This window comes from Chiloscyllium punctatum, chromosome 38 (genome assembly GCF_047496795.1).
Source record: "Chiloscyllium punctatum isolate Juve2018m chromosome 38, sChiPun1.3, whole genome shotgun sequence".
In the NCBI taxonomy this organism is placed as follows: Eukaryota; Metazoa; Chordata; class Chondrichthyes; order Orectolobiformes; family Hemiscylliidae; genus Chiloscyllium; species Chiloscyllium punctatum.
The window spans coordinates 7,784,951-7,811,255 of record NC_092776.1 but is presented as its reverse complement, the minus strand read 5'-3'; the positions used below and the strand labels follow the sequence as shown (position 1 = coordinate 7,811,255).

The window sequence follows — 26,305 nt, the reverse complement described above, 5'->3', positions numbered from 1 at the left end:
GTGGAGTAGGGGGATGGGATTGGCGGACCTTGGGGGAGGGAGGGAATGGGCTGAGATGTTTGGGGGTTAGGGGAATAGGATTGGCTGAGGTTTGTGGAGTGGGGGGGATGGGATTGGCGGACCTTGGGGGGGGGGGGGGATGGGCTGAGATGTTTGGGGGTAGGGGAATGGGATTGGCTGAGGTTTGTGGAGTGGGGGGATGGGATTGGCCGACCTTGGAGGTGGGGGGTGGGGGAATGGGTTGAGAGATGTTTGCGGGTTGGGGAATGGGATTGGCTGAGGTTGAGGGAGGGGAATGGGAAATATCTGCTGAGGTTGACATGATTTCGCAGGCAGAGGGGTTATCTCAGCAGTGTGGAAGGCTGCACCGTTATCAAGTGCCCAGTAAATATAAAGGCTGCGTGCTGCCGCTGTTGGATCCACTGCAGAGAACACACACAGCTTCAGAATGCCCCTGTTGGAGGCACTCCTCTTCCTAAGTGTGACCCTGCTGCTGCTCCTTTTAACCCGAAACGCCCAGGACAGGTGGAATGCAGCCAGGTTTCCCAAGAGCTTGCCATCGTGGCCATTGATTGGAAGCTTGCTGAGTTTGAGGAGTGATGTCCCACTGCACCTGCAGTTTCTGAAATTCCAGAAATCGTACGGCAGCATCTTCTCCTTGAGGATGGGATCTCGGTATATGGTGGTGATCAACAACTACCAAGATGCCAGGGAAGTGTTGGTGAAAAAGGGCAAAGCCTTTGCGGGGAGACCCGACATGGTAAACTTTTCGAATGGGGACGTTATTGTTGCAATAATATAGTTCATTCTGTTCAGTGATTAATGTTGTGGAGGTGCCGCTGTTGGACTGGGGTATACAAACTTAAAAAAAAATCACACAACACTAGGTTATAGCCCAGCGGGTTTATTTGGAAGCACTAGCTTTCGAAACGATGCTCCTTCATCAGGGAACTCGTTTCAGCAGCGTTCCGAAAGCTAATATTCCAATATAACCTGGAGTTGTGTGATTCTTAACAATGCAATTTCGACGTGTAACGAAATTAACTTGTAAACACGCGGTGGCTGTCTTGTTGGGTTCTATTTTTGCTGGAAGGTTGAAACTTCCTTGGCAAAATAAAAAACAATGAGACTGTCTTCTGTTGAATTTCAGACGGGGATAAAATCAGAAGATAATGGGATCTGTTTGCTTATTGTCTTGTGGTGATTTTGTGACTGCCTGCATTGATGTTCAGAAGCACAGATCCAACCCCTCGACATGCCCAAATTCACCATTCCTGGATTTGCTCAGGCTTTTCGTTTTATTTCTGCAAAATCCTGAAGAACTGGCCATTCGGCACCACATCCCCCCGCATGTTCTCCGGGAGCCTCCTCCTATTCCTGCCTCTCCCTTTCTCTCTCACTCTCCTGTGGATGCCTGTCCGCACAGTCTGGCTTTAGCTGTTTGTCCTTGTGCTTTTTAAAGGTGTTCCAGGCTTCACGGTGGGTGAGTAATGCCAGGGAGCAGCGCACGCAAACCACAGCCCATTCACTTGGGGTGAAGTGCACTGCACACCATTATCTTCACGCTTGCCTTCTTGACAAATCCCCACTGCCAAGGTTTTCATCTCCTCACTGTTGACACCTCCTTACATTGTCCATGGCCCCCTCAGTCCAAATTGAACCAATTTGGAGGTTTGGATAGCTCTGTTTGTATCCCTGCCATCAATTATTAGAAATGAAAGTGGTACAAGTCTATTCATTCTTTTGACTGAACCTGTGGACCATTAAATAGTGAGGAATTTATTCTGGTATGGAACCTGAATTCCATACCTGGTCCAAACAATCCTGGGATGAGTTTAGAATTCCTGCCACAAACCTCCAACAGTTCATTCTCTACTCTCTGTTTTCCCACCATCAAAATGTACCTTCTTCCCTCACTCAGTGCCTCCCAGCACATTGAAAATGTCAAACTCCTCAACTTTGAACAGAATTACAACATATGGACCAGAAAGAGGCTATTCGGTCCATCTGTTCTATCCTGTGTTTATTCTCCACATGAGTCTCCTCATAAGCTGCTTTCTTTAATTTTATAACATATCCACTTGTTCCTTTCTCTGACGTGAAACATAGAAACTGGGATGATTTGGAGGTGCCAGTGTTGGACTGGGATAGATAAAGTCAGAAGCCACATGACACCGGGTTACAATCCAACAGATGTATTTGAAAATGCTCCAACAGCTTGTGACTTCAATAAACCTGTTGGACTGTAACCTGGTGTCATGTGACTTCTGACATAGCCTACTCCTCTCCTAGTGTCTATCATCTCCAGTAATTTGCTTCAACTAGGCTAAGATTCCGGCAGCTGCCAAGTTGGAAGTTCACCTGTAGGTATTGAGGGGTTCTAAAGAGTGAGATGTCTGTGTTGCTGAAGGCACATTCTAGTCCCAGTCACCCAATTTATACTTCACAGAACAATCCACGAGGTTGGCTGTTCTCCTTAACACCTTCTCTTGATCAGAGAAGGAACAGCATTTACACAGTTAGATAATGCCTGCCGTGCTTTCTGAACCTCTTTATGTGTATCTGACCACAGCACCATGGGTCAGGCAAGGAGCCAGGTTTTGCGTCCACTCCAGCCAGAATGGGGAACTCGGTCCCCATGCTGTCCACCCCAGGCACACCGGCAATGTGCACGAGTGTTGTAGCCTGGAGTTGTGAAAAGTGTTTGTCATCACTTGGATAAACAGGAGTCTGCCCACTCTTGCTACCAACTATTGGTGTGTGTTGGAAAGATTCACAAGTAGATGTCAGGTCAGATGCATTACGAACCTTGCTCCTTCATTGGCCACCAAGTCCTAGACCGAAACTCAAACCCAGGCTACCACTGCACCCTGGGACCCCTGGCTTATTGTACAGTGGTGATGTGTGGGAGGTCTGTTCAGTGCACACAATATTAATAGGCTTAAAAAAAAGCCAGCAGCATTCTTGAGAGGATGACTGCTTCTCTCTCCATGTGCCATACCAGGTTGGCAGTACTTGCAGTTTTGCAGCATCAAAGAAATTCTGTCTCTGAGCAAGATATAATGTTGGATATTTAAGAAAGGCAAATCAGGGCAGGACTTATACACTTGGTGGTAAATTCCTCGGGAGTGTTGTTGAAAGGAGAGACCTTGGATTGCAGATTCATAGTTCCTTAAAAGTGGAGTCGTAGGTAGACAGGATAGTAAAGAAAGCATTGGATGAGCATTGACTATAGGAATTGGGAGGTCTTGTTGTAGCTGTACAGGACATTGGTGTGACCACTTTTGGAATATTGTGTTCAATACTGGTCTCGCTCCTATAGGAAGGATGTTGTGCAACTTGAAAGGATTCCGAGAAAATTTACAAGGATGTTGCCAGGGTTAGAGGATTTATAGAGTCAAAGAGATGAACAGCATGGAAACAGACCCTTCAATCCAACCCGTCCATGCCGACCAGATATCCCAACCCAACCTAGTCCCACCTGCCAGCACCTGACCCATATCCCACCGAACCCTTCCTATCCGTATACCCATGCAAATGCCTCTTAAATGTTGTAATTGTACCAACCTCCACTACTTCCTCTGGCAACTCATTCCATACACGTACCACCCTCTGTGTGGAAAAAGTTGCCCCTTAGGTCTCTTTTATATCTTTCCCCTCTCACCCTAAGCCTATGCCCTCAAGTTCTGGACTCCCCAACCCCAGGGAAAAGACTGTCTATTTATCCTATCCATGCCCCTCATAATTTTGTAAACCTCTATAAGGTCATCCCTCAGCCTCCGACGCTCCAGGGGAAATAGCCCCAGTCTGTTCACCCTCTCCCTATAGCTCAAATCTTCCAACCCTGGCAACATCCTTGTAAATCTTTTCTGAACCCTTTCAAGTTTCACAACATCTTTCCGATAGGAAGGAGACCAGAATTGCATGCAATATTCCAACAGTGGCCTAACCAATGTCCTGTATAGCCGCAACATGACCTCCCAACTCCTGTACTCAATACTCTGACCAATAAAGGAAAGCATACCAAAAGCCTTGTCACTATCCTATCTACCTGTTACTCCACTTTCAAGGAGCTATGAACCTGCACTCCAAGGTCTCTTTGTTCAGCAACACTCTGTAGGACCTGACCATTAAGTGTATGAGTCCTGCTAAGATTTGCTTTCCCAAAATGCAGCACCTCGCATTTATCTGAATTAAACTCCATCTGCCACTTCTCAGCCCATTGGCCCATCTGGTCCAGATCCTGCTATGTACTACACTTTCAATTTTGGTGTCATCTGCAAACTTACTAACTGTACCTCTTATGCTCGCATCCAAATCATTTATGGAACAAAAAGTAGAGGACCCAGCACCGATCCTCGTGGCACTCCACTGGTCACAGGCCTCCAGTCGAAAAACAACCCTCCACTACCACCCTCTTCTACCTTTGAGTTAGTTCTGTATCCAAATGGCTAGTTCTCCCTGTATTCCATGAGATCTAACCTTGTTAGTCATCTCCCATGGGGAACCTTTAAGCTATAGGGAGAGGCTGAATAAGCTGGCACTATTTTCTCTGGAGCTTTCGAGACTGAAGGGTGATCTTATGGAGGTTTATAGTCATGAGGGGCATGGATAGGGTGAATAGACAAGTTCTTTTCCCTGGGGTAGGGAAATCCAAAACTAGGCGGCATAGGTTTAGGGTGAGAGGGGCAAAATTTAAAAGAGACCTAAGGGGTAACCTTTTCACACAGAGGGTGGTGGGCATTTGGAATGCGTTGTCAGCAGAGGTGATAGAGCAGGCACGGTAGGTTCATTTAAGATACATCTGGACAGATGCATGAGTAGGTGGGGAGCAGAGGGATACAAACACTCAGGAGTTGACCGACAGGTTTAGACAGTACATTTGGATCAGCTCTGGCTTAGAGGGCTGAAGGGCCTGTTCCTGGGCTGTAAATTTTCTTTATTCTTTGTTCTTTGTGTATGGAATGAGCTGCTAGAGGAAGTGGTGGAGGCTGGTTCAATTAAAAGGCACCTGGATGGGTCTATGAATAGGAGGGTTTGAAGGGATATGAGCCAAATGCTGGCAATTTATTTAAGATATGTGGTTGGCATGAACAAATTGGACCGAAGGGTCTGTTTCTGTGCTGTACTTCTCTAACGCTCTATACCATTTTAACTCATTTCTCTATTTCTGTAACTAAGATTTTGTACCTAAGATGGCGGTGGCTGTGGTGACATTGTGCACTTTTCACTGTACTCTTGTAACCTGTATTTAAATACACATGTCTAAATCTAAAACAAATCTAAAAAAACACACACACTTGAACAAAACTAAAACCAATCTCAATTTGTATTGATGTTAGAAATCACACAACACCAAGTTATCATCCAACAAGTTTATTTGAAATCACAAGCTTTCAGAGCGTTGCTCCTTTGTCAGGTAAAGTCACTTCATCTGACAAAGGAGCAGTGTCCCAAAGCTTGTGATTTCAACTAAACCTGTTGGACTATAACCTGGTATCATGTGACTCCTGACATTGTCCACCCCAATCCAACACCGGCACCTCCACATCGTGTATTAATGTAGCACAGGCTCCCCTAGTGTTCTCAGAGATTACAACATCATCTGGTGGCACAGAAAGAACCTTGGATGTATAGTAAACTGTGCTGTTCATGTCACAGGATCACATACGTGTTCATAGAGTCATAGAATCATTTAGTACAGAAGAGATCCTTTGGTCCATCGAGTCTGTACCACTAAAACTTTGGCATTTTGGATATGATGCCAAGGCATAAAAGCTATGGGGATAGTGAAGACCCCTAATGCTATCCTAACAACTTCCCCACAGCCCCACCCCCCACTTATTTCTCAGCCCCCATCCCCCTCCCCACTCCTGATGAAAGGTTAAGCCTGAAATGTTGACTGTTGCTCCTCAGATGCTACCTGACCTGCTGTGCTTTTTCCAGCTATGGGACGAATAGTTATGTGGTTGGTTGGTTTTGACTGGCACAGATGTGATGGGCCAAATGGCCCTTTCCTGTGTTGTCGATCTCCATGACACTAACTATACCCCTATGGATCTTAGTCCAACTTTCACGTACAAGGCCTGTAGCCTTGTACAAAGCACAACAGTTGAAGTGCTTATCCAAGTACTTTTTTAATGATTGTGAGGTTTGCTACCCCCGCAGACAGCGTATTTCAGACGCCCTCCCCCACTGCCATCAATCTCTGGGAGAAACAAAAATATCATGAAGTAGAAGGAGGCCATTCAGCTCATCATACTTGTACTGGCTCATTACCTAGTGAAAATCTCCTGCTATATTCTCATACCCTTGCATATTATTTTTATTGAAATGATCATCCAGATGCCTCTTGAATGCCTCAATTGATCCTGGCTCCACTGCACTTTCAGGCCCAAGCTATTGTAAAGCTATTGATATTGTAAAAGGATTAAAGTTGTCACAGTCAGTGACAACTTTTGTCAGTGCCACAACCACCTGATGAAGGAACGGCGCTCCGAAAACTAGTGCTTCCAATTAAACCTGTTGGACTATAACCTGGTGTTGTGTGATTTTTAACTTTGTACACCCCAGTCCAACACCGGCATCTCCAAATCATGATAAAAATCAATAGTGACTCCGGGGAAACTCCACTCAGAATCTTCCTTCATCCTGAAAAATAACCATTGTTGATAACTCTGTTTTCTAGGAGAAAGTGAGGACTGCAGATGCTGGAGATCAGAGCTGAAAATGTGTTGCTGGAAAAGTGCAGCAGGTCAGGCAGCATCCAAGGAGCAGGAGAATCGACGTTTCGGGCATGCTTATGCCCGAAACGTCGATTCTCCTGCTCCTTGGATGCTGCCTGACCTGCTGCACTTTTCCAGCAACACATTTTCAGCTCTGATAACTCTGTTTGCCAACATTCAGCCAATTTTGTATCATTTCCTTTCATTTCATGAGCTATAACTTTCCTCATAAGTCTACTGCGTGGCACTGTATCAAACACTTCTGAAAATCCATGTATACCACCAAGTGTTACCCTCATCGAGTCTTTGTTACCTCTTCAAAAATCTATAGCAGGTTTGTTAAACACCATTTTCCCTCCAGAAATCCATGCTGACTCATCCTAATCAACCTAATGGTCACATCTTCCCATCTCTCATTCCTCCTCTCCGGCAGCTCACAAGGTACACAAGGTTTACTTTTGACAACCCAGTACAACCCTCAGCTCTCCCAGAATCATTATAGCACAATGGTTAAATGTTAAAACAAACCTATAATATATTTTCTTTGTTCAGCTGACTAGCAATCTGCTCTCCAGAGTTGGGAAAGATATTGCATTTGGAAACTATAGCTCCAGCTGGAAGTTTCACAGGAAGCTTGTTCATTCAGCTATCTACCTGAAGGGTGATAGCACTACATCGTTAGAGAAAATAAGTGAGTATATACAACAGTTGTGAATGGTAAATTCTTTCAGACTCCCCTGATGGTGCAAGGTGTTTAACAGTGAGCAACAGATTCACTGACACAAGTGACGGTTCTTGATTTTGCTGATTTCCGTGTGGGTTTCTTGATCAAGTCTACACCTTTTTAAAATATTAAGTGGGTCGGACAGTCTTTGATTGTGCACTGTAACAGAAAGACAAAATTTAATGGGAACTTATTGAACTTAAATGAATAAATGATTCCCCAGAGTGATGATGAGTCCTATTCATGAAACCTGACCCATCCTACGTTGAATTAGAGAAAGTTAGACAGAGCTCCTGCTCATTTGTGTTCTCCACAGCTACACGTGAGTATTTGTTTACAATTCATTCATGGGATCACTGGCCAGGGCAGCATTTATTACCCAGAGGGCAGTTAAAGTGTCACTACATCACTGTGAGCAAGAGCAGCTCATCATTAGATATATAATTCCAAATTATTATGGAAGTCAAATTTCACTGTCTACCCTTAGCAGGATTTGAACCCAAGTTCCAAGAGCATGAGGGTCTATGGATTAATAATTTCGCAATAATACCACTAGGTCATAACCTCCCCTTGATGATAATATGCAAATGAACAACTTCCTGCTCCTGTACTGTATAGCGTCAGGTATGAATAACAGCCATTGGCCTGAAACACCAGAAAGTAAATAAACAACTGCAGTACAATGTACCTGATGTACTGGCAATATCTTTAGAAATTTGGGAGGAAAAGGTGATGGTGTAGTTTAATAAAGCAGCCCTAAGCAAAATGAAATTAGTTTTGCAACAAGTGTTCATGTCTGGTGTGCCTTTAGATCACAAGGAGGAGGCAGGAGTTGCCCACTTGGCAGCAACACTGACCTCTCAGGTAGAAGGCACTGTGTTCAAGAGCTACTCCAGGACCTGTCAGCCAAAGGAATGTTCATGCGATAAGCAGCTTAACAAAATCCTTCCAAGACTCATCAGGTTAGGGTGTATTGGCCAAACTAAACTGTCCACTTTGTCCAGGGATGTGCAGGCTAGATAGATTAGCAGGGTTACAGGGATAAGGTAGGAGGGGTCTGGGTGGAATGCCGTTTGTGGGAGGGGGTGGGTCAGTGCAGACTTGATGGGGTGAATGGCCTGCTTCCACACTGTAGGGGTTGTATGACTCGATCTATGGAGAGAAATGAATGTGAAGAAACAAGTGAGGAGATAGATCCCAAAGTGTCTTCATGAGATATAACCAGGAATGAAGATGAACAAGATAGAGGAAACAAACAGGAACCAAGAGGAAAGCTGACTCGAGGAAGTTCTCTCTAATAGGATTGCCTTTTGTTTCTTTTCCTTTGTTCATTTTCTTTGTTCAAACCAATCACATTTCCCTTCACTCCGAAAACATTAGCTCATGTTGTGGCAGTGCTAGTTCAAGTGACCCATTTTCCTCTGTTTTTGGTTTGGGTTGGTGACGAGCAGTTTGCCGAGAAGTTCAATCAGCATGCAGTATGCTTGAACACTTCGTTGACTCCCAAGTGGACATAATGCCTGAGGTGACCCGAATGGTCACAAATGTCGTCTGCTTGTTGTGCTTCAACTCCAAGTATGAGAGAGGAGACCCAGAGTTTCAGAAGATGCTGCAGTACAGCCAAGGCATTGTGGATAATGTCGGAAGGGGTGCTCTAGTAGACATCTTCCCCTGGATGCAGGTACTCCATTCTGACTTGCAACTTCTTTTTGTAACTTCTTAGATTGTTTTGACCCCTAATTGAAATAATCCCTGATGGTGGACAGTGTTTGGTAATTCTGATTATGGATAGGATGCAAGAGACTCTGATTGTAAATGATTAATTTCTGATTGCAGATCCTGTGGTAATCTCTATCACAGATTGTCTCTCTGTTACTTCCTTCGTAGCTATTTCCCAATGAAGGTCTCAGACTTCTGAAAAAAAGCATTGCAGTCCGAGACAGTATCCTTCAGAAGAAATATGAAGACCACAAGGTATTTTGGTGTGGAGCATAAGCCTCCATCTCACTGATGTAATGGCAGCAGTAGGGTGGATGTGTACTATTGTATGTGGCATGTGTTTTCACATCAGTCAACAAATCAAACACATGGGAGGGGGTGTAAGCATGCCCTCCACCCCTGCACCACAGTTGGAGGGTGGGCTTGCAAATGCAGTGGCTGCATTTCCGAGTTTTGAGGGGATGTAAAGAAAACATTTGTTCACCCAGAGGGTGGTGGGAATCTGGATCTCGCTGCCTGTAGAGGCTGAAACCCTCACAATATTTAAGAAGTATTTAGATGTGCATTTGCAATGTCAAGACACACAAGGCTAAGGGCCACACGCTGGAAGGTGGGATGAAAATAGTTAAAAAAAAACCAAAAGAACCGCAGATGCTGGAAATCAGAAACAAAAAGCAGAAGTTGCCGGAAAAGCTCAGCGAGTCTGGCAGCATCTGTGGAGAGAAATCAGAGTTAACATTTCAGGTCGAACTGAAGAAACGTCACTCAACCCAAAATATTAACTCTGATTTCTTTTCACAGATGCTGCCAGACTCGCTGAGCTTTTCCAGCAATTTCTGTTTTTGGTAGAAAGTTTTTAAATGCTTGTTGTTGACTGGTGCAGACTCAATGGGCTGAAGGGCCTTCTCTTTGACTCTGACCCCATTTCTGTCCCTAAGATCATAACTTATCTTTACTCCCTCACTGCCCCCCCCCTCCCACTGCCCCCATCCTTTCAAACACAGGCCCCCCCCCTCCCGCCCCAACCCTCTGCCCTTGGTGTGGCCTATCAGCCCAGTCCTGCCAATACTACCGACCCCCTTCCCATCCGAGCTCCTCTTCTTCAGCGGCCTTCTGTAGTCTCTGCAGAAGCCACTGCTCCGTCCCTAGCGTGGATATGGGTCAATAAACTCACAAGCAAGGGTTAAAATCCCATGTGGCAGCCACTGTGGTGAGAAGACATCCCTCATTGACTTTTCAGGTGATGGGATGGGAATCTCCATCATGTGGCAATCAGGTGCATTGACCTGGTCTGGGCCATTTCATTCCCTCAAAACACTTCCACCCTTCTGTGTGTTGGGCCGTTCTGTGTGTTGGGCCGTTCTGTGTGTTGGGCCCTTCTGTGTGTTGGGCCCTTCTGTGTGTTGGGCCCTTCTGTGTGTTGGGCCGTTCTGTGTGTTGGGCCCTTCTGTGTGTTGGGCCGTTCTGTGTGTTGGGCCGTTCTGTGTGTTGGGCCCTTCTGTGTGTTGGGCCGTTCTGTGTGTTGGGCCGTTCTGTGTGTTGGGCCGTTCTGTGTGTTGGGCCGTTCTGTGTGTTGGGCCGTTCTGTGTGTTGGGCCGTTCTGTGTGTTGGGCCGTTCTGTGTGTTGGGCACTTCTGTGTGTTGGGCCGTTCTGTGTGTTGGGCCGTTCTGTGTGTTGGGCCCTTCTGTGTGTTGGGCCGTTCTGTGTGTTGGGCCGTTCTGTGTGATGGGCCGTTCTGTGTGTTGGGCCGTTCTGTGTGTTGGGCCGTTCTGTGTGTTGGGCCGTTCTGTGTGATGGGCCGTTCTGTGTGTTGGGCCGTTCTGTGTGTTGGGCCGTTCTGTGTGTTGGGCCCTTCTGTGTGTTGGGCCCTTCTGTGTGATGGTAGTTGATCGGTGAACCAAATAGACCTCTCCACCTTGCTCCCATTTCCACTTGCTCAACAAAATCCCATCAATCTTTGTTCCAAAGTTAACAATTGATTGAGTATCATTTGGTATTTATGAGAAAGAGTTCCAAAACTTTTGCCAGACTTTCTACACCACGTGTTTCTTAATTACACTCTTCAAATATAGAAGCATAGATAACAGGAGCAGGTGTAGGCCGCTTGGCCCTTTTTGAGCCTGCTCCATCATTCAAATGATTATGGCTGACCGTCAAACTCAGTTCCCTCGTCCCACTTGTTCCCCATGCCCTTTCATTCCTTTAACCCGAAGAATTATACCTCACTTCTTCTTGAAAATATTCAATATTTCTGTGGCAGAGAAAGGTCTGGCACTAATTTTGTGGACAATATCCCCAGTGTGAGACTCCCCAACCAGCAGGAACTCTCTCTATAATAGCAGTTCCCTTTCATGTTATCAAGATTTCCAATTAGATTGTTCTTTGAGTAAATCCCACCAAACTGCCCTGTCCTATGTAAGTATATTTCCATGTGTAAGTTGTTATTCTCATTTCTGGTTCCCTGATGGTTGGGTATCCAACAGAACAAAGGATATTGAAATCAAAATCTTCAGCTTCCTTGGAAGTGTTTGTCAAGAGCTGGCACAATGCTCCCCAACCGCACACTAAACATTTCCTGCCAATTGTGCCACCCTTAATGAGAGCAACTGATTCATGACGGTACTGTTTTTATCAAGGGAAGGGCACTCTGTTTGCAATTGGGATTGGTAACTTACTTTCCCATTATCTTACTACTATTAATTAGTATCTCTCGGCATCATTCCAGAATGTGCTCAAGGGGTCTGATTGGTTGGTGGTAGTGCCCCTTGCCAAGGAGGTGTATTATAAACTGACTGAACAAGTTGATTTTTTTAAAATACAGGTTACAGTGTGAAACACCACCCCTCCTAGGACAGGAAGTGAACACTGTCATTTCCAAGGCTTTGTATACCACCATGTTGCTTACCCAATGGATATATTCCATTCTAATGCTCGTCCTATCACTCAGTTGGTTGGACAGCCGGTGTTATGATGAAAGGTGCCACTGACTGTACTCAGGTCCATATGAAGATTCTGCCCTCTCACCCTCACCTGAGGCATAGTCACTCATCGCCAGTCATCTCTCCCTCATGAGAGAGCCGGACCAGGATGACTTTATATTTGTATTATACCCCATTCACCAGGTTTTGTGGTTGAATTTAGGTCCCTCAGAGCACACCAACCCTTTGGCTTCCTCCATTGTATTTCCCCACAAACTCCCTTGGAATCCAGTTCATCCCAGTGATCGAAAGCCAAGGCATTGATCTGACCTTTAAACGGTTTTCTCTACCGAATCACTCAAAACCAGGTAATCATCCTGGTGTGATAGTACTTCCTCTGACATCAGTTCCAATGTTTTCGTGAACTACTCACACAGAGAGATGTACAGCACAGAAACAGACCCTTTGGTCCAACTCGTCCATATATCCCACTTGTCTCACTTGCCTGCATTTGGTCCACACCCTCATAAACCCTTCTTGTTCATGTAGTCATCCAAATACCTTTTTACATGTTGTGATTGTACCCACCTCCTCTGGCAGCTTATTCCTCACACTCCCCACCCTCTGATTACACCTGTATGTTCTTGCTGTGGGATTTGGGTTTCACTTGAAACCATGTTCGAGTCTAAAGTTAACTGTCTACCGTGTAAAGCTCTCCTCACTCATTCAGCTTGTTCGGCTAAAATAAGTCTAATATTTTCCTCTTGGTTCCATCCTTTGAGACAGCTGAGCCACATTGAGGCTATTCTCTGTCCACTTTTGTTCCATGGTGAGTGTCAAAATCAAATCAAGACCTGACCACAATCCATACAGGGGTGGGGGTGGGGGGGTGTCTTTTATGAACAGCCAATCCCGTATTTAACCTCCTCCATCTCACTTTCCAGGCGAATTATAACAGTCACTCTTTGAATGATTTGCTGGACATTTTGCTGAAAGCCAAGCACAACACAGAGAATAATAACAATTCCAAGTATGAAGAGAGACTGACAGATGACCATTTACAAATGACAGTGGCGGATATTTTTGGAGCAGGGGTGGAGACCACAGCTACAACCCTCGCATGGACAATTATTTACCTGCTTCACTATCCTGAGGTGAAATAAACATTTTAAATTAAAATATGCAACAGGGATTACAGAGTTGCAGATCTCCCAGTGAACGGTAAAGCCAATATAACGTTTGGGTAACTTCTACAGTCACAGCTGGGGCTCGTTGAAAAAAACTGGGGAGAAATTCATTTTAAAACATTAATACAGAAGAGATGTCTCCGTCTGCAGCTCCCTTTAATGCTACTCCCAAATTTCTTATCAAATGTCCGAATGGGAAGGTCCTAATCCTTAGGAAAAGTGTTTCTGAAAGTAACGTAAAATGTATTTTAATGGGGATGTTTTATTCCCCCATAAATTGACTGTGAAATTAGCTATTCATTACTTTACTACATGAACTTATATTCAAAAGCACAGCCACATACAGAAATGCACATATAAACACTGAAATATGTACTTGTGTACGCTCACAGTTATGCAAGCATACATGTACTCACTGACACGCACCTACACGCACATGCAAACAAATGCAGTAGATACACAAACAGGCACCTACAGACAGACACATATGCACACAACCCCATGTACACACACAAACACACATATACCACAAGTACAGTCCTCTACAGACAGACTCACATGCACCCAATCACACATACAGTCACCCATATACTGACAGATACACACATGCACACAATCGCACATACACTCATCAATAACAGGCAGATGTGCATGTGCACACAAACACACATACAAACATGTTTCCCATGGAATGTGTCTTGGAGAATATGTTGTTTCATAATAATAGTTGGGGGAAAGTGAGGACTGCAGATGTTGGAGATCAGTGTCGAAACATGTGGTGCTGGAAAAGCACAGCAGATCAGGCAGCATCCAAGGAGCAGGAAGGTGAAGATGAAGAGCTCATGCTTGAAGCATCAACTCACCTGCTGCTCGGATGTTGCCTGACCGGCTGTGCTTTTCCAGCATCACAGTTTTTGACACATAATAGTAGATACCTACTTCAGAAGTCCTTCACTAGAAGTAAAAAACATTATAGAATACCTTGTAAAAGGTACTGTTTGGTCATTTGTTTCATGTCAGTTGGTATTTAAACCAGTAAGACAACTGAACAATGTAACCCATTGTTTACACCACAGGTACAGAAAAAAATACATGAGGAAATTGAGAGCCAAATTGGATTAAACAGGACTCCACAACTGAGTGATAGAAACAAATTGCACTTTCTCAGTGCAACTATCAGTGAAGTTTTGCGGATCCAGCCTGTTTCCCCTCTGCTAATTCCACATGTGGCTCTGGTAGATTCCAGGTAAACACCTCTTCAGTTCTTTACTGGGAACACAGGAACAGATGGATGTCTGTCAGCCCCTTGAATATGTTCTACCATGCAACTTGATCCTTGCAGGTCTGTAACTTGAATTATTCTGGTTGGCTTCATATTCCTGAGTGCCCCTAACTAAGAAACATGTATCATTCTCAGTTTTAAATTCTCAGTTTGCTGAGGAGTCACAGATGGAGTTTAATTCAGATAAATGCGAGGTGCTGCATTTTAGGAAAGCAAACCTTAGCAGGATTTATACACTTAATGGTAAGGTCCTAGGGAGTGTTGTTGAACAAAGAGACCTTGGAATGCAGGTTCATATCTCCTTGAAAGTGGAGTCGTAGTTGGATAGGATAGTGAAGAAGGCTTTTGGTATGCTTTCCTTTATTGGTCAGAGTATTGAGTTGTGGCTATACAGGACATTGGTTAGGCCAGTGTTGGAATATTGCGTGCAATTCTGGTCTCCTTCCTATTGGAACGATGTTGTGAATCTTGAAAGGGTTCAGAAAAGATTTACAAGGATGTTGCCAGGGTTCAAGGATTTGAGCTATAGGGAGAGGCTGAACAGGCTGGGGCTATTTTCCCTGGAGCGTCGGAGGCTGAGGGATGACCTTATAGAGGTTTACAAGATTATGAGAGGCATGGATAGGATAAATAGGCAAAGCCTTTTCCCTGGGGTTGGGGAGTCCAGAACTAAAGGGTATAGGTTTAGGGTGAGAGGGGAAAGATATAAAAGAGACCTAAGGGGCAACTTTTTCACACAGAGGGTGGTACGTGTATGGAATGAGCTGCCAGAGGAAGTGGTGGAGGCTGGTACAACTACAATATTAAAGAGGCATTTGGATGGGTATATGAATAGGAAGGGTTTGGAGGGATATGGGTCAGGTGCTGGCAGGTGGGACTAGATTGGGTTGGGATATCTGGTCGGCATGGACAGGTTGGACCGAAGGGTCTGTTTCCATGCTGTTCATCTCTATGACTCTGAGAGTCCCACTGTGTTATGAATGAAGAACTACTTCCTGCCATCAGTGCTGAGTGAGCTGACTTTCATCTGCCTGTAAACTTGGGTGAACGATACACAAATACTCCCATACTCCCATTCCTTTCTATGGGGTGGGAGGTCCAGCGCAGTTGGCTAGAATGCATTGCATCATCATCCTCATCACCATCATCAATGGGGTTCCTCACAGACGAGGATGACTCTCAGGGTGAGTCTGTAGGTGGCTGCACAAACCAATGGGATAACCCAGCCTCTGTTACACTGGGGACAGGTGGTGGTCATGGGAAGGGGGTGGGTGTGGCAGTGCATTCCTTTCCCTGTTTTCCCTCGGCTCCTGCTTTTTCCCTGACGGCGAGTCTCCAGGCGCTCCATGCCTTCCCAGATGCTCCTCCCCACTTTGGACGGTTTTGGGCCAGTGATTCCCAGGTGTCTGTGAAATGCTGCACTTCCCCAGTGAGGCCTGGAGGGTATCCCCGAAGTGCTTCTTCCATCCGCCTGGAACTCGCCTGCCATTTCGGTGCTGGGAGGAGTCTCGTGTTGGTCACATGGACGATGTGCCCAGCCCATCATAGCTGCTCTGGTGGGATGGGGGGGGTGGGGTGGGGATGAGTGCCTCGATGCTGGGGATATTGGCCTGGTCAAGGACATTGGTGCTACTGCTGGTCTGCCTTCCCAGAGGATTCGCAGGATTTTGCACAGACAGCGTTGGTGGGACTGCTCCAAGGTGGCTGCAGTAGACAGTCCACATCACAGGAAGGTGAGAAATGCACAGCAGAATACTGTCAACACCACCGGCTCACTACTAGGGGTCATTCTCCTCACCTTGATCTGTATAGCATGGCATAAACTCTGATTAGGACAGTGAGGCTGCTACACCAGACTAGAGAGAACGAGAGATAAAGAGAGAGGTTCCTTCATGTTTACCACTGAGGAAATGTAGCAAACTGTCATTTGGTCCTACCAGAACGTGAGTACTGCTGAAAGACAGCTCTTTGAAGTTTTTCATCTGACACACATCAGGGTAGTTCACAAGAAATGCCAATGAAAAATTAGTGCAGCCTCTAAAGATTACACTGACGGCCCAGTTAAGATTTCAATCAGACATGAAATATGGTGCACTTATGTGTACTGGAAGCCACATGTGTTATTCCAGATGAAAACAAAGTGTACCTCTTCCACCTCAACGAGAACAGGTGACCATTCTCTGGTTCATCCTTCAGGACAGGCAGAGCGGTCCTGCCTGGCTCAAAAGTGATAAAGCTAAGCAGTTAACTGTCAGTCATTCTGTAACTGATGCACTCTCCAGAATAATCTCTACCAATCAGAATCCACTTGCCAACCCATCAGCCCTCCTTTTCTCATTTAAAAGGATTGATTCCATTTAGCTTGGTATTCTTGCAAAGTGTCCTGAAGAATGCAAGTTAAAAAGCGGTGTCCTTTTTTTTTTAAGCAACACTCAAACGCAAAACGTTAAGGCTCTAGCACTGATCTCTGGGTTACCTCTAGTCTCATTATGCCAATTAGAGTTGTACACTGGGGGTTATGATGTAAAAGGAGACTATTCAACACAAATGTGCTAACACAAGCTCTCTACAAGAGGAATTCAGCTCATCCAAACCCCTTACCTTTTCCCTGTAGCCCTGCAAATATTTTCTCTTCAGAAAGTTATCCAATTCTTCTTTGAAAGCTGCAGTTGAATATGTAGCCACATAGTGTTAGGCATTACATTCCAGATCCAAAGCAACTATTGTGTAAACCATCTTTGCTCATCTTGTGCCTGGTCCTTTTGCCAATCAGCTGAAATTGGTGAACTTCAGTTCTGTACCTCCCACCTCCCTATCTGCTGTCTCCAACCCCTACATGATTTTGAACATCTCTGTCTGGGGTATACCTGGACTTGTTTAAGTATGTTTAAATCTTCCAGTAATTCTTTACGTTCCAAAACTGGCTATGTTAAGCTAAATGAACTGGACAATTAGACACTTTTAAATCTCAATAATGTTGCTGCCTGATATTCAGGCAGTCTCTGGGTAGAGAACAGGCTCTGTCCACAAGTTGATTTGTGTGCAAGTTGGAACGCAATGCAGAACAACGTAAAAGAGCCTTTTAGAGGTACAGGAAATGTTTGTATTTAGGATCTTTAAAATTAAACCCTGTATGAGATCACCTTCATAAGTCAGACTTCCATAATTCGGAGAGCCTTGTTTTCTGAAAGCCTAAAAATAGTCCAAAAACAAGGGGATGTATTGCACTAGGAAAGTAAACAAAATTAATAAGCTTCCTGTTGCAAACGCAATATATAAATATTTTTCTGTTAACAGCATAGATAAATGCTAAGTGTAGGTCACTATTGTAGAAGAACTTGATGATGTTTTTGTTGAAGGAAAATTTTCACAGAAGTAACCAACATTTATCAATCTCTATTTTAATATGATATTATGAAAATGGTGTTTATATATATATCGAAATCATAACCTCTTCTTTCCAAGAGGCTGTTATTTAAAACAAAATTCTGAGCCTTTGAGATAGAATTTTAACACTAATTGCAATTTCTTGATTTCCAGTATTGATGAGTACACAGTCCCCAAAGGTGCCCATGTTATTGTTAACCTCTGGGCTATTCATCATGATGAAGACGAATGGCAAAATCCAGATAACTTCAATCCAGGTGAGAGTTCTGTGTGAAATGGTAATCTCGGCATAACGATCCAAAGATCCATCTTGACACGTGGGCTCAGCTAGAGATAATGTTCAATGAATGAATTTGCAAGTGAAAGATAGCCTCTGTAATAGAGACCATGAAAGTGTCACAATTGTTGTAAAAACCCACCTGGCTCGCTAATCCCCTTTTCGGAAATCTGTCCCCCTTACCTGTTCTGTCTTAGATGTGATTCCAGAGCCACAGCAATATGGCTGACTCCCATCGGCCCTTGGAAGTAGCTCCACAAGCCACTTTGTTCAATGGCAGTTAGCGCTGGGCAAAAAACACTGGTCTTGCCAGTAATGCCCACAATCCCTGAAGAAAAAGCATCAAGTTCTCCCATCTCTGACCTGAATTGCCATTCCTGTTTTTTGTTTTGAACAAGTGAGGCAATGATTCAGATCTTGCCATTTCTTCTGGACCGACCTTTTATTTCTTGTCCATTGGCCACCTCTTTCTTTCCTCACACCCTGATCGTCATCATCATCCTCCTTAATCTCACCTGCTTCCCATCCAGCCACAGAACTTCCCTTTTTATTGTTTCTTCCATGTTGTTTTTATTCATTCACAGGATGTGGGTGTTGCTGGCTGGGCCCAGCATTTATTACCCATCCCTAGTTGCCCCTTGAGAAGGTGGGGGTAAGCTGCAGTCCACCTGCTGTGGGTTGACCCACAATGTTGTTGTGGCAGGGAATTCCAGGATTTTGACCCAGCGACAGTGAAGGAAGGGGTGATATATTTCCAAGTCGGGAGTTGGAGTGACTTGGAGGGGAATTTGCAGGGGGTGGTGTTCCCATCTATCTATTGCCCTTGACCTTTTAGGTGGAAGTAGGCATGAGTTTGGGAGCCGCTGTCTGAGGATCTTTGGTGAATTTCGGCAGTGCATCTTGTAGAAAATTCCTTCCTGTCTGCCCTATCTTTGCCCCTCTCCATTTTATACATCTCAATCATGTCTCCCTTACATGGTCCTATCGTTCCTCATGTATTTACTCTGCCCTGCCCTAGTGCATCATCCCACACATATCTGGGCTGAATTTCGTTTGCCACCAATTACCCCATCTACATCCTCCCATTATCTAAGGTTATCCTCACTGTCTAGCACCCCACCAATTGTCATACCTTCCAGTGTAAACAGTTTCTATACACCAAAACCAGTAAGGGCCTAAAGACCAATCACTGTAGGTATTGTACACAGGCTTTCAGTCACACAAACACCCCTCAACCATCACCCACTTGGCCAATTCTAGATTCGATTGTCCAGGTATCCCCTGAGGTCTTACCTTTACTGTCTATCTACCATGTGGGAAGCTCTCAGAGACCTTGCTAAAATCTGAGTAGACAACGTAGAATTCCCACACCTGCACAACTGGTCGCCTTTTGAAAAATTCAGTCAGGTTGGTTAGACATGCCTTAGCAAGGCTGCATTGACAGTGCTACAACATGGGTAAACCCCCAAGCTTAATGTAAACCAGCAACACAGAAAAGATTTATTCCGTGCAGTAATCTGTGAAAATCCGAGAGGCCAAGAACTATTTAAAGTAAAAATTAACAACTTTATTTCTTAAAGTATGACAGAGGATAATTAACTATCAACGATTTACAACTCCTTCCTCTAATGTATCTTTTACTTTCCCTTCTATGATGCTAGTCTGATAACACCCCAGTTGAGATTTACTGAAGAATTTCAAATTTCAAAACCAGCCAGCTGTGGAATCTTCTCGTTGCAGATTTGCTCTCCGGTTCAGTGTCAATGTTTTTCTCTGTGCAAACTCCTTCTCTAGACAGGGACCTCACAGACAGTTCTGACTAGCAGCCTACATCTATTGGTCTTTGGCAGTTCTCCCCCCAACTGTTCAATTTTTCCCAGTCTTGTACCCCCCAAAGCATCGGATTGTGTTATTGGCTTTTAATACTGTCAATATACTCAATTCAAATTTGATTGGAGTTTGGTTTTTTTGGGGGGTATAATTTAAACTGATTGGCTGAATTCAAATTTGTTTTTGTCTCCTGGCAACCAGCTACACTAGCTACTGGAACACATGTTCCATTGTATCTTGTTGAGAACACTTAGTGCTGTCAGGTAGTTCAGCTAGCTTTTAACTCTTTTAAAAGTACAGTACACCCACACCTTCATAACAACAGTTCTTCATTAATCCCTGCCTCTCCAAGTGCAGATTAATTCTGTCCCTCAGAATTGCTTCCAGTAATTTCCCCCACCATCGAGGTTAGGCTTTCTGGCCTGTACTTTCCTGGTTTGTCCCTTGTTCCCTTCTTGAATAACAGTACAATATTTACTGTCCTCAGTCCTCTGGTCATTCTTCTTTGGCCAGAGAAGAATTGGAAATTATTACCCTCCTTTCACCTCCCTTGCTTCACTCAACACTCTGGGAGATATATCAGGCAGAAGGGGGTACTGCAGATGCTGGAGATTAGAATCAAGATTAGAGTGGTGCTGGAAAAGCACAGCAGGTCAGGCAGCATCGGAGGAGCAGGAAAATCAGCTCTTTGGGCCGGAGCCCTTCATCAGGAATGAGGCTGGGAGCCTTTGGGATGGAGAGATAAATGGGAGGGGAGTGGGGGTGGGGCTGGGGCAAAGGTAGCTGAGAGTGCAATAGGTGGATGGAGGTGGAGGTAAAGGTGATAGGTTGGAGGGGAGGGTGGAGTGGATAGGTGGGAAGGGAGATTGGCAGCTAGGACAGGTCATGAGGACAGTGCTTAGCTGGAAGGTTAGAACTGGGGTAAGGTAGGGGGAGGGGAAATGAGGAAACTGGTGATGTGCATATTGATGCCCTGGGGATGAAGTGTTCCGAGGCGGAAGACGAGGCGTTCTTCCTCCAGACATTGGGTAGTGAGGAAGCAGCGGTGGAGGAGGCCCAGGAACTACATATCCTTGACAGAGTGGGAGGGGAGCTGAAATGTTGGGCCACAGGGCAGTGTGGTTGATTGTTGTGGGTGTCCCGGAGATGTTCCCTAAAGTGCTCTGCAAGGAGGTGCCCAATCTCCCCAGTGTAGAGGACACTACGTCAGGAGCAACGGATACAATAAATGATATTAGTGGATGTGCAGGTGAAACTTTGATGGATGTGGAAGGCTCCTTTGGGGCCTTGGATGGAGGTGAGGGAGGAGGTGTGGGCACAGGTTTTGTAATTCCTGTGGTGGCAGGGGAAGGTGCCAGGAGGGGAGTGGGCTTGGCCAGTCTTTGCGGAAAGCAAATAGGGGCGGAGAGGGAAATATATCCCTGGTGGTGGGGTCCGTTTGTAGGTGGCAGAAATGTCGGTGGATGATGCGATTTATATGGAGGTTGGTGGGGTGCAAGGTGAGGACCAGGGGGGTTCTGTCTGTCCCTGGGAGATATTTCATCCGGCCCTGAAGATATATCAACTTTTAAACCATTCCGAACCTCCTCTCTGTCTATCCTAACTTCTTTAAGTATTTCACAGACCCTCACCCGGATTTCTATATCCACATCGTTCCTCTCCCTTATGAATACCAACACAAGCTATCGATTTAGAACTCTGTCCTTTAAAACTGTCATCCAGAGATGCTCTCGATCTCCCTCAGTTTTTGATTGATAAGGCAGTCAAAGGTTATGGGGAGAAGGGGAGGAGAATGGGGTTGAGAAATGTATTAGCTGTGATCAAATAGCGGAGCAGACTTGATGGGCCAAATGGCCTAATTCTACTCCAATACATTATGGTCTTAAGAGTCAACCACATTACTGTGGGTCTGGAGTCACATGTAGGCCAGACCAGATACGGATGGCAGTTTCCTTCCCTAAAGGGCATTAGTGACCCCAGATGGGGTTTCCCATCAATGATGTCAGGATCATCATTACACTCTGAATTCCAGATTTTTATTGACTTCAAACGCCACCATCCACCTTGGCTGGCTTTGAGGCTGGATTCCCCAGAACATTACCTGGGTCAGCTGGATGAATTTTTACAACGATTGACAATGGTCACCCTCACTGAGACTACCTCTCAGCTGCAGAGTTGAATTTAAATTCCCCCAAACTGCTGTGGTGGGAGGTGACAGTGTCAGCCTGGCTTTCTGCATCCCTTGCTCAGTGACACTTACCACCACAATATCACCTTCCCACTGGATGGAAATCAGTCTTTTTACACATGGTGGGGGATTATGGTCTGGGGTTTGCTCCATATCAGAATCGTGGAAGTGAGGACCATCAATTATTTCAAGAGGAAATTGAATGAATACTTGGGTGAAATAAACTTACAAGGGGTTTGTAGAGAGTGGGGTTGTTCTACAGGGGGCTGGTTTGGATACATAGAATCCCTACCATGTGGAAACAGCCCAACAAGTCCACACCAACCCTCTGTAGAGTAACCCACCCAGATCCATTCCCCTACTCTATATTTACACCTGATTAATGCACCTAACCTACCACCCTGAACAATTTACCATGGCCTATTCACCTAACCTTCACATCTTTGGATTGTGGGAGGAAACCAGAACACCAGGAGGAAACCCACTCAGACACGGGGAGAATGTGCAAACTCCACTCAGTCAGTTACCCAAGGCTGGAATTGAACCTGGGTCCCTGGGCATACTGAGGCAGCAGTGCTAACCACTGTGCCACCCCAATACAATAGGCTGAGTGATCTCATTCTTCATCGTGTTGACTATGAAACTTAAAAGAACCTCTTTTATTCTGTATTCCAGGCCGATTCCTGGATGAAAATGGGAAACACATTTATTCACCTTCCATGAGTTACATGCCGTTTGGTGCCGGGGTCAGGGCTTGTCTTGGAGAGACGTTGGCCAGGATGGAGCTCTTCCTCTTCTTGTCTTGGTTTTTACAGCGATTCAGGGTCAGCGTTCCTAAAGGTCACCCCCTGCCAGATTTGGCAGGAACCGCTGGGATTATCCTTCAAGCAGAAAAGTTCAAAGTTCAGCTCCAGCTCTGGAACACCTGGGAAAATAGGGAGTAACCCAACTGAAGGACAAATTGTTGCCCCAGCTGCAAGCACTCTTCATGACACAGCTCACTGTGGTAGGGCATTGCAATGAATTGGAAACCTGAGCACCCCGAGTGATCACTCCTGAGCAGCAAGGGATCAGGCCTGAGCAGCCCCAATGTATTACTCCTGAGCAGCCCCAATGTATTACTCCTGAGCAGCCTCAATGTATTACTCCTGAGCAGCCCCAATGTATTACTCCTGAACAGCCCCAATGTATTACTCCTGAGCACCCTCAATGTATTATTCCTGAGCAGCCCCAAGGGATCACTCCTGAACAGCCCCGAGGGATCACTCCTGAGCACCCCGAGGGATCACTCCTGAGCAGCCTCAATGTATTACTCCTGAGCAGCCCCAATGTATTACTCCTGAGCAGCCTCAATGTATTACTCCTGAGCAGCCCCAATGTATTACTCCTGAGCAGCCCCAATGTATTACTCCTGAGCAGCCTCAATGTATTACTCCTGAGCAGCCCCAATGTATTACTCCTGAGCAGCCCCAAGGGATCACTCCTGAACAGCCCCGAGGGATCACTCCTGAGCACCCCGAGGGATCACTCCTGAGCAGCCTCAATGTATTACTCCTGAGCAGCCTCAATGTATTACTCCTGAGCAGCCCGAGGGATCACTCCTGAACAGCCCCGAGGGATCACTCCTGAGCACCCCGAGGGCTCACTCCTGAGCAGCCTCAATGTATTACTCCTGAGCAGCCCCAATGTATTACTCCTGAGCAGCCCGAGGGATCACTCCTGAGCAGCCCAATGTATTACTCCTGAGCAGCCCGAGGGATCACTCCTGAGCAGCCCAATGTATTACTCCTAGGCAGCGCCAAGGGATTACTCTTGAGCAGCCCCAAGGGATTACTCCTGAGCACTTCAAGTGATTACTCCTGAACAGCCCCAAGGGATTACTCCTGAGCAGCCCCAAGGGATTAATCCTGAGCAGCCCCAAGGGATTACTCCTGAGCAGCCCAAAGGGATTACTCCTCAGCACCCCCAATGTATTACTCCTGAGCAGGCCCAAGGGATTACACCAGAGCACTTTAAGGGATTACTCCTGAGCAGCCCCAAGGGATTACTCCTGAGCAGCCCCAAGGGATTACTCCTGAGCAGCCCCAAACGATTACTCGTGAGCAGCCCCAAGGGGTTACTCCTGAGCACCCCAAGGGATTACTCCTGGGCACCCCAAGGAATTACTCCTGAGCAGCTCAAGCGATTACTCCTGAGCAGCCCCAAGGGATCACTCCTGAACCGCCCCAAGGAATCACTCCTGAGCAGCCCCAAGGGTTTACTCCTGAGCAGCCCAAAGGGATTACTCCTGAGCACCCCCAATGTATTACTCCTGAGCAGGCCCAAGGGATTACTCCTGAGCACTTTAAGGGATTACTCCTGAGCAGCCCCAAGGGATCACTCCTGAGCAGACCCAAGGGATTACTCCTGGGCAGCCGCCAAACGATTACTCGTGAGCAGCCCCAAGGGGTTACTCCTGAGCACCCCAAGGGATTACTCCTGGGCACCACAAGGAATTACTCCTGAGCACCTCAAGGAATTACTCCTGAGCAGCCGCAAGGGATTACTCCTGAGCACCTTAAGGGATTACTCCTGAGCAACCCGAAGGGATTACTCCTGAGCACCTCAAGGGATTACTCCTGAGCAGCCCCAAGGGATTACTCCTGAGCAGCTCAAGCGATTACTCCTGAGCAGCCCCAAGGGATCACTCCTGAACCTCCCCAAGGCATCACTCCTGAGCAGCCCCAAGGGATTACTCCTGAGCAGCCCCAAGGGATTACTCCTGAGCAGCCCCAAGGGATTACTCCTGAGCAGCCCAAAGGGATTACTCCTGAGCACCCCCAATGTATTACTCCTGAGCACCTTAAGGGATTACTCCTGAGCAGCCCCAAGGGATTACTCCTGAGCCGCCCCAAGGGATTACTCCTGAGCTGCCCAAAGGGATTACTCTTGAGCACCTCAAGGGATTACTCCTGAGCAGCCCCAAGGGATTACTCCTGAGCAGCCCCAAGGGATTACTCCTGAGCAACCCAAAGGGATTACTCCTGAGCACCTCAAGGGATTACTCCTGAGCAGCCCCAAGGGATTACCCCTGAGCACCGCAAGGGATTACTCCTGAGCAGCCCCAAGGGATTACTCCTGAGCAGCCCCAAGGGATTACTCCTGAGCACTTTAAGGGATTACTCCTGAGCAACCCGAAGGGATTACTCCTGAGCACCTCAAGGGATTACTCCTGAGCAGCCCCAAGGGATTACCCCTGAGCACCTCAAGGGATTACTCCTGAGCAGCCCCAAGGGATTACTCCTGAGCAGCCACAAACGATTACTCCTGAGCAGCCCCAAGGGGTTACTCCTGAGCAGCCCCATGGAATTACTCCTGAGCAGCCCCAAGGGATCACTCCTGAGCAGCCCCAAATGATTACTTATGAGCAGCCCCAAGGGGTTACTCCTGAGCAGCCCCAAGGGATCACTCCTGAACCGCCCCAAGGGATTATTCCTGAGCAGCTCCAAGGGGTTACTCCTGTGCACCTCAAGGGATTACGCCTGAGTAGCCCCAAGGGATTACTCCTGAGCACCCCCAATGTATTACTCCTGAGCAGCTCCTAGGGATTACTCCTGAGCAGCCCAAGGAATTACTCCTGAGTGACCCTTAATACGTTTGCACCTTAAAAGTTTGGGGACCAGCATTCTGGCAGGCAGGTTTTCTACTGCAACACAGCTACATTTAAACTAAATAGCGGTGGGGGAGGGGACAAACTGGAACTTTAAGAAGGAAATTGAAGGGAAAGTTAGAACAAGGAAAGTCAAGAAAGACAACTGTATCAATGAAGCGGAAAACTCAAAAAGGGATCATGCTGTAAGGTTGAGTGAAATAGGGGTTGATAGGAAGGGTGTGGGCAGTAACAAAGTAAAAATACTATACATGAATGCACGAAGCATTAGAAATAAGATGGATGAGCTTGAGGCTCTTTTAGAAATTGGCAGATACGATATTGTGGGGATAACAGAGACGTGGCTTCAAGTGGACAGGGCCTGGAAAGTGAATATTCAAGGCTACACGTGCTGTCGTAAGGACAGACTGATGGGCAG

The 26,305-nt window shown here is 46.1% G+C and overlaps 1 protein-coding gene across 1 annotated transcript; it reads left to right on the top strand.

The window, feature by feature from the left end:
* The first annotated feature begins 369 nt into the window (after positions 1-369).
* cyp17a1 (cytochrome P450, family 17, subfamily A, polypeptide 1) lies at positions 370-26,305 on the top strand. The gene is made up of 8 exons (XM_072557105.1): positions 370-760; positions 7,278-7,416; positions 8,901-9,130; positions 9,337-9,423; positions 13,032-13,241; positions 14,351-14,520; positions 18,097-18,200; positions 22,914-26,305. Exons 1-8 carry the CDS (start codon positions 449-451, stop codon positions 23,180-23,182), a joined length of 1,521 nt encoding a protein of 506 aa, XP_072413206.1. The 5' UTR covers positions 370-448; the 3' UTR covers positions 23,183-26,305.